This window comes from Diospyros lotus, chromosome 5 (genome assembly GCF_014633365.1).
Source record: "Diospyros lotus cultivar Yz01 chromosome 5, ASM1463336v1, whole genome shotgun sequence".
NCBI lineage: Eukaryota > Viridiplantae > Streptophyta > Magnoliopsida > Ericales > Ebenaceae > Diospyros > Diospyros lotus.
In genome coordinates this window covers 14,061,718-14,074,336 of record NC_068342.1, presented here as the reverse complement: position 1 = coordinate 14,074,336, position 12,619 = coordinate 14,061,718, and the positions used below count along the sequence as shown (strand labels likewise).

Genomic DNA, 12,619 nt, shown 5'->3' with positions numbered 1-12,619 from the left:
CCATACTCGTCAGTGACAATGGCCATGAAGGCTGCCCTCGAACTTTGGGGTTCCGAGAAAGCCTAATCTCCCTCGAACCCCAAGGTTCGGGGTGCCTTGAAGCCCCCAAACCCAAGGGTTCTAGGGAGGCCTTCATGCCCCCCTGAATAGAGGCCATGAAAGGCGATTGTCGCCGGAGGGAATGGTTACAGCTAATTGTGTGTGTGTGTATATATATATATATATATAAATGTGTGCGCGTGCTGCGTGTGTATATATATGTATGTGTCTATTTATGGGTTCGGATGTGTGTATGTGTATATATGTGTGTCTGTATGAGTGTATATATATATGTGTGTGTGTATATCATTCGGATGCATTGTCATTGTTTTTCTATTCCATAGTTATATTTTCATCCATTTTTTGTCTTCGCCCCATCATATCCGGTGTTCTTGGCCACATCGTCTTTGGTGTGAATGGGTGGTTGCGTATGGTGACTAGTGGGCAATTCATTGAGGGAGAAAGTGGCTCCAATAGGGAGGGTAAAAATAGATTTTCAAACAAGGGTATTTTAGATATGTTAAAAGTGGTTGTAGAGAGCAAAATGAGTGATTGCAAATAGAATTTCTCTTTTTGTTATTATTAAGATATGTCTATTATACCCATTCAAATAATATTTTATTTTTATTATCAAACAATGATTGTGCTGTTGAGGTTAACGCAATATATAATGGGTAATTTTACATTATAAGGTAATGTTTGTTAACAAATATATGTGGGTGAAAAATGTAAGATATGGAAATTATTCTAGACTTTTTATTTTTTCAATATATTTGTTAAATTTATCTAACAATTCGTGAAAAAATCTCATGTAACTTCTTATCTAACTTTTTACAAATAAATTTATTTAGCGCCCTCCAGATAAATTTATCTGAAATTTTATAGATAAATATAAATTACTCATATGCCCCTTGTATAAAAGTTTCATCCATTTCTTTTCTCACATGTTCATCTTTTTTCTTGCCACCAAATCGTCCGCACATATTCTTTGCCACCAAATCGTTCGGCAACCCTTGCTCATCGATCTTCCTCGCCACTAAATCGTTCGACCATTGTTAGTCTTATTTTCTGCATCGCTTCACCATCCAGCAATCGTTAATCTACTTTTTCCTCCTTAGTTTCATCGTCCGACAACCTTTACTCATCAATCTTTCTTGCCACTAAACTGTTTGGCCACTATAGGTGTCCTTTGTCTGCTTACCGATCTTTCCCCTTCACTTCATCGTTCGGCAACCATTGGTCTTCCCTTTTGGCTTCATTGTCTGCTAACCTTGTTGGCAGATCTCCCCATTTCTTTCGCTATCCCTCGCATATTTCTTTTACTGATCTTTTAAATTATTTTATTCAATTTTATTATCTAATATGAAAAATATGTTTTGGCAATTTTTAGTTATCTAAGTTGAATTATTATAATTCTATTAATAATTAATTTTACTTTTTGAGTCATTTTATAATTTATTTTTGAACATGAATTTAGAAAATAAAATATTAATTTTAATTTTTATCTTTATTTTTTTAATAATTCACATTAATCATAAAATATTATTTTAATCATAAATTTGTTATTGATGTTAACATATAGTTTTCAATGAATTTGATAATAGGGATATTTTGGTAAAAAAATCTTATTTTAGTACTTATCATATACATTTAACAAACATATAGAAATAAAAAGTATAATTCTCAATGAGTTTTTAAAAAATTTAACAAACTAATAGAAATATTGAAACGCTTTCTAATTTTATTTTAACTATTCCATATTTTGATTTAAAAAATATTTTAATTTTATATTAATACAATTTTATTTTATTCATTTTAATAAAGACTATTTAAGTGATTTGCATACATTTCAAATCACAATAAGATATTGGGTCTGTTTGTTGCAGCTTAAAAGCTATAACTTTTAGCTTCTAACTTTAAAAAAGTTGGGATATAGTGTTTGTTTTAACTTATAGAATTATAACTTATAGATTCTACTAGCTTTTAGAAGGGGTAGAAGCTGGTTTTTTCAAAACTGGGGTACCCCAACTTTTACAACTTATGCTTAAATGATTACATTTTTGTGACAATTTTGCCTTTATTTTTAACAAAGAATTACCCTCTTGTCTACGCAATCATGGGTTTTTCTTCTCCACCGCCATCTCCATTTTCAGATCTCTTCATCTCTTTCACCATCTTCCTCTCTCTCTATACTCTAATTAATTTTTTTATAACACTTGAAACTTATACATATACACTAATTAATTTTTAAATTATCATTTTATAACTACTAAGGGTATTATAGACAATTATACAAAAATAAGTTATTTTACAGATGATATCAAACACCACAACTACTTAACTACAACTTTTAAGAAGTTGCAACAAACATGTTCACAACTTATTCTAAATTTTAGAAGCTATAATCTAATAAGTTAGAAACTATAATTTCTTTAATTAAGTTGTAACAAACGGGCCAACATGCTTCTAACTACCAAAATCACAACTTAAACATGTCCATGATTTTAAGCAATTCCAATTGTAGCAATTAACAACAACAAACAAACATAACACAAAGATGGCAACAGAATAATATTTTTTATTTTTATTTTAAAATAAAAAAAGAAAAATAAACTTGAAATTTATCAATTAAACCAAATCTATCCAAATTACTAATTAGCATACTTAAGGCTAAAAAGTTGATGGTGCTTTTATTTTTTCAAGAACTGTGCTCTAAAGCATTAAATCAAAAATTACAAATATGTTATTTTATTTGATAATTAATAAAAATTCATAATTTTATAACTAAATAAAATATTTAAACATAAAAAACTTAATTTTATGAGATACTATTCAGTTTTGCAATTTATCAAATTCAAAAATCAAATTAAATCACTTCAATTATTTTTAAAAATTATCAAAATACAATCGATTACACTTTTTACGAGACTGGTATCATGCATGCAGTTCGAATCGGTCTGGTGGGAGATGGGTTGGATGGATTTGAGGTTTAGGGTTTATTTATTCATATTATTATTTATTCCAAACACAAACCGTTCCGACTTCCGATCATCGTTTCATCAATCCGTTTTCACTTTTCAGACTATAAATTCAAGCACTCCACTGTTCAGAATCGTTGAAATTTGATCGCGATTTCTCCAATATGGTCAGATAATCATCCCATCTCAATCTTTCTGTATCCATGCCAAAATTTACTAATTCGAAGTTCGAATTCACCTCTCAGACATGAGTTTTCTCAAGGGCATAATCGATTCCTTCAACTCGATCCTGTCTTCTCCTTCATCTTCCTCATACGAGACTCAGCAAAACCCTAGCTCCTCCGATCACTCGACAATGGCGAGCGTGGCGGGGACTTCGGTCTCGAACGAGCGAATTGCGTATAAGCTCAAAGGCTATTTCGATTTGGCCAAAGAGGAGATCGCTAAGGCCTTTCGGGCCGAAGAGTGGGGTTTGCCTGATGACGCGATTCTGCATTACCAGAATGCTCAGCGCATATTGATGGAGGCCATTTCAACGCCCGTGCCCTCGTACATCAGCTCTAGGTAGCCAATCTTGTCCATGACCAAGACTCTTGTGTATATATTTGTGTATCTATATGTATGTTTTCTCTTAGAAGTTCTTCACTGTTAGCTCTGATTTCTAGAGCCTAATGCTGTGTTTGGAATTAAGATTTTCCAAGATAAGAGTGTTAAAGCTCAATTTACGTAGATGTATATGTTTTAAATGGATAATCAAACCCCCCAAAAATGAAAAAAGTATTTTTTTTGACATACGTCTATTTATGTTGTTATCTCTGACATCACAAAAAAAGTAATTAAATCTACCATACATTTCTTCATTTTTATTTTCTCCTAGCATTTTCCTTTCTGCTCTTTTTCCTCTGCAAATCCGAGCTCCAAACTGCTGTGACTGAAGGTTGATTTATGTATTATTATCCGTGTGTTCTTCCTTGTAGTGCATTACATTTTTCATTTCCCTCCTTTAATACGTTTCTGAATTTAACCTTACCATTAACACATTTTAACGGCTCATTCGTTTGGGGCATCAATTTTTTTGCTGATGCTTTGCCTCAAAGGCACAAAATACTTTCTCATCTCGAATGTGTCTTGTCTTTCACTTGGGGGAGGAAGGTTTAGATAACTTTATAGGTGTTATTCAGCTCAATTCCAAATAGTTGAAGCTTTTGGGGAAAACAGGGGTTTCACAGGATATATTTTTGAGAGCATACTATTGCTATATATAGGAAGCTAATTTCTATCTGATGGCTAGATTGAGGTTCAAGCCGATCCTTGTTTGCGATGGTCACCTATTTCTCTCTCATCAAGTTGACAACTTTAATGGTTGTTAAATATTGAAAACACTACATGAAGTTGGCTTGACTCCATGATGGTCTAGTTGTAAGAAGCCTGGATAGAGCCTTTTAGTATTAACAGGGAAATTGCTTTTCCAGATTAGAATTGGAATTTTGCAGCCGCGATGAGGCAGAGTATTGTTTTCACATCTTATGTCTTATTTTGATAAATGTGGTTTTCAACTTGTTTGGTTGTGTTTTCTTGCGCAACCAAATGGTCCTGAAATGTATTTCTTTTGTCGCATTCTAATCCAACTCCATACTAACAGTGAACATGAGAAGGTGAAATCTCTTCGCAACAATATATCAAAATGGCAGGGCCATGTTTCGGAAAGACTTCAAACTCTAAGTCGCCGAACAGGTTCAGATATAATTTTTTTTATAACTTTCTTACAGCAAAAGCTTTCTTTGTTGACATGGATCTTGAAGAAGTACTGACTTCCTGTTTTTCGTCCTCCAGGTCATACATCAATGGTTAAGGTATGGACTACTTGGACTACCTGTAAATGCGTGCCTTATGGTTCCCTTAAACCCAAATTACTTATTACTTGGTGCCAGATCCTTTTCCAGATGTTATTTGTGGTAGCTGTCATTTCCCTTTGGGATTGGGATTAAACTTTTCAGTTGAGCTCCAAATTCTCATTAGAAAAGGAAAGTAGAAAAAATTATGCAATAAAATAAATACAATAAATGAATAAAGAATAAAATTATATCTGGATAAATAGATTTTGTGCATGGACTTCAAATCAGCTATATGCCAAGTGCGCAATATTAATTTGGAAAGTTGTGGGTAAAAGATTGTTATGCTGGAAAGAACATGTAAAAGATTATCAGTAAACAGGTTTAACTGGGTTTGTTTGCTGCCCCTACAACAGTTAGTCCAAGGATCAATACTTTACTGGTCCTGTGTATAGGTGCTCTTAGAGCAGGTTATGTAATGAGGGCATAAAACAAGATTTGGTTTTGGGATGTTATAATGTGAAAAGCATAGGAACCTAACTGCTTATCTAGAACTACATGAAATGCAAACCTGATCTGGAAATTTCATTGTGGAGAACAATTGCATGGACCTTCTCAATCTATTTTCTTCTAATACTCAAGGTGTATCTTTCTTTCTTCATTACTGCATATCTAGCGAGTGCATGCCCCTGACTTTTCTCATTTCTAAGGATTCTGTCATTTTATTTTATCATTTTTGTTGGTTTTTAACAACTCAACACTGCTAATTGATATGAAGTTGAGGACTTTTCCGGGCTATATTGGGTTGCCCCTCTGATGTTGTCATAAATGTTTCCTTTATAGAACACTTCTGCTAAGGCACAAGCAACAGCAGTTCAATCAACAGCGTCTAATGCTAGAAAACATGCATTCCCAAAGTCTGCTGGTTCCCATAGACATGGTTCAGTTTTGAGAAGCCAGACAAATAATGTTGTAAGCTCAAAGCCTGCACAAGACACTGGTTCCGGTTGTGATTCAAAATTGGTTGAAATGATAAATTCTACGATTGTAGACAGGAGTCCTTCTGTTAAGTGGGAAGATATTGGTTAGAGCCTGTTGGATGCTTTCTTTGTAGTTCTCTTGTCAGTTTCTTTTGCTCAACATTCAACTTTAAGAAGCTATACTTTTACATCTCATTGCTTTTTCTTGCAGCTGGTCTTGAAAAGGCAAAACAAGCTTTGTTGGAGATGGTAATTCTACCAACTAAAAGAAAAGACTTGTTTACTGGTCTTCGTCGCCCTGCTAGAGGTAATCTCTTGGATCTTTAACCTTCACAAAAAAAAATCCTGTCACACTTGAATAAGGTCTTTGTAAAGAAATTACCTTTGTTGTCTAGGTTTGCTTCTTTTTGGTCCACCTGGTACTGGAAAGACCATGCTTGCCAAAGCTGTTGCTTCACAGTCACAGGCAACATTTTTCAATGTTTCTGCTTCTTCCCTAACATCAAAGTGGGTATGTCCATCCTGGTTTCCTATATTAATTTTCTGGTAGACATTCTTATTTTGTAATTATAACTGAAGCTCTAGTAATTCAATTTTGAATAGGTGGGGGAAGGTGAAAAGCTCGTTAGGGCACTCTTTATGGTTGCTGTATCTAGACAGCCATCTGTTATTTTCATTGATGAGGTAAACTGCTGTCACGCTCCTAGGGTAGAAGCGTCTATTACTTTAAATTTCTTGTAATTTCCATTATGCTGAGTAGGAGTACTAGAGCTGTTACAGGCTGTTGGTCAGGGGGATACCTTTTAGAAGGCCCCTAATGACACAACGTGAAGCATGTGTGTAGAGAAAATACACGAAAGAGACCTTGAAAGAAGCAAGTTTCAACACCGAAATGTGTCCCTCGAGCAGGCGCAAAGCTGAATCTAGCTTGCTGATAAAACTGAATAGGTTGCTGGAAAATTTAATTGAAAGAAAAGCTGATTACAAACCCTAACTAATAAGCATATATATAGTGTACAGCTAATCCATCTAATATTGTAAATAAAATCCAACTAGAATCTTAATAGAAATAAAACCCTAACAAATATGAAGTAGAATTAAAATCCTAAAACATATAAAGTAAAATAGAAGTAAAAGTCCTAAAAGAATATGAAGATAGGAATTTTCGGCCCCTGATGACTTTTCAACTCTTTTTTTGGGCTGGTTCTTGACTGGTCGGGTTGGGCCAGGCTGTCCGCTTTTGGCCGGTTTGGACCGGCTCTTGAATTTCCTTCCATCTTGTCTCTTGAACCGGTTTTGGGACCGGTTAGTGACCGCATCATTTATCTCCACTTGAGAAGAATTCGTCATCAAATTATGATTCGAGTATGATTACTCTACATCCAACAAATACAGAGAAAGATCAGCAACGTTAAAGGTTTTGGAAATACCCATATGATTAGGCAAATCCACAATATAAGCATTGTCATTGATCTTCTTTGTGATCCTATAAGGACCATACTTCTTTGGCTTGAGCTTGTTTTGCTTTTTGATTGGAATCTTTTCCTTCCTCAAGAACACCATGACTTCATCTCCAACCTCAGATATCTTGTGCTTCCTATGCTTGTCAGTTGTCGCCTTATACTTCTCATGAGCTTTGTGCAACTTTTGCTTGACATCCTCTTGAACCGCTTGAACTTGCTCGACTAAGTCACTAGCTGCAACACTAAAACTTGGTACCTTCGGCAACTTCACCAAATCCAATGCATGATTAGGAACTTTCATGTATACGATGGAAAATGGTGATCTTCTTGTTGAACTATGCACGATGTTGTTGTAGGCAAACTCCGCTTGGGCTATGACTAGATCCCATTGTCTCGGCTTGTTCAGAAAACAATGACTATAACCACAATATCTCAGTAACTCCCTGAGCCATGGCTTAGTATTCTGCTTCACCAATAGACTGAGCCACCACTGACTGCTTCCTAGAACTCCAGACGATCAAATTTGGACCAAGAAACACACAGACACCACTAGTGGACCACCGTGTAACCTTACACCCGGCATGGTCCTGTGAACACAATCAAAGAAAGAGCACCTGCCATAGGTCTAAACACCAGCCCCAAATCAATTGTGCCCTTAAGATATCGAAGTAGATGTTTACAAGCTAATCAATACTACATTTTAGGGGAGGATAAGAACTGACTCAGCCTATTCACCACAAAAGAAATAACCACCTGCCATCTCTTAGTTTGTAACTAATAGAGATATCCTTTAAACCATCTCTCTCGCTCTCTCTAAATTCTCACACTTACCCTTGTTGTTAATAGATTGATAGCATCATGTCAACAAGGTTAGCAAATGAGCATGATTCAAGCAGAAGATTAAAGTCAGAATTTCTAGTTCAGTTTGATGGGGTGACCTCAAATTCTGACGATCTAGTGATTGTTATTGGTGAGTATTTGAGTTCTATGGATCCTGAAAAATATTTGGGCTTATTTAGATAAACTATTTAATGTTATTGCTTGAAGATAATGAGGATGTAATACTCTTTTGGTCCCTTTTTAGGGTTAATCTTTTGTCAATTTCTTGTTATTAACTCGTCTGTTTTGTTAATGCAGGTGCAACTAATAAGCCACAAGAATTGGATGATGCAGTTCTTAGGAGATTGGTTAGTATGCCATCCACAATCTTGCTTTGATTGTTTTAGAAGTTTTAAGTGCGAATTGCAAATAGATTTATTTAAAGGGGTTATTTCTTATTGATTTTTTAATGATTTATTCTTCTCATGAAAGATTTAAGTGATTCTAATAAGTAGATAAACTATTGTGGTTGGGTGTAACATTAATTGATTAGCCCCTTTTAGAGCCTTCTTTTGAATTATCTTTCATTTCCTTGATGTCATGACCCCTAGGGCATTAGTTGTAATTGTTTCTTATTTGTATTTTCCCTTAGTTGTACCTTAGGTTGTGTAGTGTGTACTTGAGTTTGTTAGTTTGTTAATAATAGTAGGGACATAAACAGCCTAGAAATAGGCTGTTGAATAGAAAATAGGTAGTTATTGATTGAATGAATCCATTCTGTTTTGCCTCGCAATCCTTATCTCCCTCACTATTTCGTTTGAACCCTCCCCCTTTCTTCTCAATTTCTCCATCTTTATGTTCTGTTTTCTCCTTCCATTCTGGTCTTTTTTCTTCAATTTCCTTCAAAATCCCATTCTAAACCTTAAGAAAACATAGGGCCACGACATTTGGTATCAGAGCAAGGCTTTTCTCGGAAGTTGATTGAAGGCGATTTTAAGAAGCTGCAACAGAGGCGATAGTCACTTGCAAATCAGAAGCCACCCGTTTGTTGGAAGTGGGATTGAAGTTGGCCAGATCAGTGACTTCTAGACATTAACAAGCTGTCAATTTGGAATCGGTTGAGTAGTGATTTCAGGCGATTCTAGCAGATTCAAGATTCCAATGATTTCAAATAGGTCACAGCTTGGGTAGGCGAGCGTGCGACTCTCGATCAAATCTTTAAGGCGAAGGCAAACTCTTAGCAATAGGTTTAGATTTTGAAGGCATAGTCAAACGGTTGTATCTTGGTTGCTGCTTTGTGAGTTATGCGAGTCAAGATATGCAAGCGGTTCAAAGTTGAGAAGTTAGAGTCAGGGGATCTGAGTTGTTGATTTCTAGTGGTGTGCAAACGGTTGGTTTGGTTATTGAATTGACCAAAAATCACTAACCGAAATAACCAAATCGCATGTAATAACCAAATTGGATCGACCGACTAAACCCCCCCCCCCCCAAAAAAAAAAAAAAAAAAAAAAAACTAACTGAAACCTAAACCATCGTAACTGAATCGAACTAACTCACAAAATACCGAAGAGATCGAATATTAGTTTGGCCTTACTGTTGCTGCTGGCCACCTAGCCGGCTGGTGATTCCAATAATCGAAATCGATCATTGGATTCCCCCAATCGCGGTGATTCATATATCCAAAAATGAGTTTAATCCAACAGTTGATTTTTTGTAGATTTGAAAATTATTTTTATGATAAAAACACTCAAAACACATTTCTAGAAAAATGTCACCGACCACCATTCACAGTGGATTCCAACGATCAGAATCGACCATTAGATTCGCTTTGGCTCAATGACTCACATACCCAAAAATCAAAAGCATGTAATGGTTGGATTTTAGTAGATCTAGGCTTTAATGTAAAATAGAAGTTGCCAAAAAACTTATTGAAGGGGCCATCAGCGTCGACGGGCAAGCACAGTGGTGCAAATCGAAGAGAGAGATGCTGGGTTAGCGTCGGAGGGAAACGAAAGGCCGAAGATGAAGACAAAGGGCCAGCCCTTCGGCTTTTGCCTTTCGCTTAGCCAATTGGCCCTTAGTCTTCATCTTTGTCTCCAGTCGGTAAGCCTGAAGGCGAGGATGGTGGTGGTGACAGGGGGCGGAGGTGGTGGTGGGGGGTGGCTAGGTCGGACGTCAAAGAAGAAGAAGATAGAAGGGCGAGCAAAACTCAAAAGGAGGGATCATACAGGCAACATCGGTTCGGTCATTCCTTGTCAACTGTTTTCCTTTTATAATGCAATCAAAACGATGTTGTTTTGCACATCGATCGATTCGGTTAGTTTGGTTAAATCGACGTCGAAAACCGAATTGATAACCGATAATCAAAATTTCTACAAAAACTAACCGAACCGTTAACCGACTACTAAAAATCCAAACTGAATCGAACTTCTGCTTAGTCCTACTGATTTCTCAATTCTTTCCCTTTCTTTTTGTTCCTACCCTAGTCTCGGTTCTTGTTCTTGAAATTCTTCTTTTATTTCCCAAATTGTACAAACCTCTTCTTTTCTGTTTTAGAAGGTGTTGCATTGTGAGATTTACTAGATAGGCGATCGATTATCCGAAGACGTGGACGGAACTTGAAGCCACTAAAGAGGCAGACTAGCTTTACTGGAACCAATTCCAGTTTCTGAGGGGATCCTTAGAAGCTGATCAAGAAGTTGTTACAGAGGAGAATTTGCAAGGATTTGAACTGAGAAGATGGATACAAGAATTGCAAATGCTTGGGATAGAATTGACAGCAAATTGAAAGGTCTATCAAGTAAATTTGATGAATTTTTTATAAAGTTTATCAAGAAGGATCAGGTTGGAGACGAGAGTTAAAAGAGGAGCTCAACAAGCTAAAATAAAAGGACTCAATTATGGAGTACTTGGTCAAGTTTGAGAAATTGAAATCACTAGTGCTCAATTCCCATCCAACTTTGATCGAGTCTTATTTTGTATCAAGATTCATTAATGGTCTTAACGATATGCTAAGGCCTATGGTGAAAATGCTATGGTGAAAATGATATGTCCTGCCATGATACAAGAAGCAGCTGAGAGGGCTAGGATGCAAGAGTGGGCGCTGGAAGCCATTTACAGAAAGCATGGGTTGCCGCCCAAAAGTTATCTTAAGAGCAACCCGCACGTTTGTAATGGTCCACATGTAGCTACAGGAGTTTTGATAGAACAATCCAGACCAGAACAATCTTACATTGGCTCTATGGAAGCTAATACTGAAGCTAGTGAGCGTGGACAAGCAGCTGACGAGGACTTGGACCAAAGAAAAAACTGGAGGCTGAGGGTAGGAATGGTTTTGAGAAAGAAGATTCTAAGAATATTGCTTCTTTGCCTTTGGTTTTGGAAAAAGCTGAGGAGTCATAGGGCAAGATAATTCCAGCCGATGAAAACCTCATTGCTGTTTTGAGCTTTTTTGATCTTGGACACTATGATAGTATTGCTATCATATCACCTGGTGTAGACCAGATTCAGAAAAGGAAGAAGAGAAGAAGAGGAAATCCGATATAGAAGACATGGATTGGATGAAGAATAGTGGCTAGTCATTGTAAGTTCTTGGGGACAAGAACTCTCTCTATAAGGGGGAAAATTGTCATGACCCAGGCATTAGTTGTAATTGTTTCTTGTTTGTATTTTCCCTTAGTTGTACCTTGGGCTGTGTAGTGTGTACTTGAGTTTGTTAGTTTGGTAATAACAGCAGGGATGTAAACAGCCTATAAATAGGCTGTTGAATTGAGAATAGGTAGTTATTGATTGAATGAATCCATTCTATTTTCCCCCTTAATTCTTATCTCCCTCTCTATTTCGTCTAAACCCTCCCCCTTTCTTCTCAACCCTCTTTCTGTTCTGTTTTCTCCCTCCATTTTGTTCTCTCTTCTTCAATGTCGCCCAAAATCCCATTCTAAACCCTAGGAAAACCTAGGGCCGTGGCACTTGAGTATCATCCGCTGTCAATTTCTCTCAGATATGCTAATTGCCCAACTACTCTGGTAGTATCTAAGACTAAAATAATGTGAACCTACTACCTAGGGATTCATGTCAGAGCTAATGGTGACCTTCACCTATTTCTGGCTGTAATGTGGAAAATATTTGGTCTATTCTGGTGCTAGAGATTTTTAGGAAGGGCTAATTCCAGTAGGTAAGTCTAGGTCTGGTTAAACTAAAATTTCTGTTTATCTGCGATCAGGTGTTCATGTAAAGAGTTTATAGGAGTTAAGATTGTCCCTGATTTTTTATTATGGTCCAAAATTATGTCACCAGCTAGACGAGTTGGGCATTAATTCTTAATTTGCAAGCTGCACAGCATCTTGCCATGACAAAATGCCTAAGCATTTCTTGCGTGTCTGGTGGAATATATTGGGTTCATAAGCCTGATCATATACTAAACTTACTAAAATAAACAGAAAGACTTATTTGGTTGAAACATCAACTCTTCATTTGGTTGATAGTGTTAAGTTTTGGAAAAAAATAAC

General features: G+C 36.3%; 1 protein-coding gene across 3 annotated transcripts in view; it reads left to right on the top strand.

Moving 5' to 3' along the window:
- Positions 1-2,966: 2,966 nt before the first annotated feature.
- The window catches only part of LOC127801575 (uncharacterized), a 29,333-nt gene continuing 19,680 nt past the window's right edge, over positions 2,967-12,619 (top strand). Inside the window, exons 1-10 of one of the 3 annotated variants that reach the window (XM_052336821.1) lie at positions 2,967-3,184; positions 3,263-3,581; positions 4,660-4,751; positions 4,851-4,870; positions 5,693-5,933; positions 6,041-6,136; positions 6,225-6,340; positions 6,433-6,513; positions 8,139-8,262; positions 8,430-8,479. In XM_052336821.1, coding sequence (XP_052192781.1) covers positions 3,265-3,581; positions 4,660-4,751; positions 4,851-4,870; positions 5,693-5,933; positions 6,041-6,136; positions 6,225-6,340; positions 6,433-6,513; positions 8,139-8,262; positions 8,430-8,479 — 1,137 coding nt within the window. In that variant the 5' untranslated portion in view covers positions 2,967-3,184; positions 3,263-3,264. Of the gene's footprint in view, positions 3,582-4,659; positions 4,752-4,850; positions 4,871-5,692; positions 5,934-6,040; positions 6,137-6,224; positions 6,341-6,432; positions 6,514-8,138; positions 8,263-8,429; positions 8,480-12,619 lie in introns of all 3 variants that reach the window. The other 2 variants (XM_052336820.1, XM_052336822.1) reach the window with 2 other exon arrangements.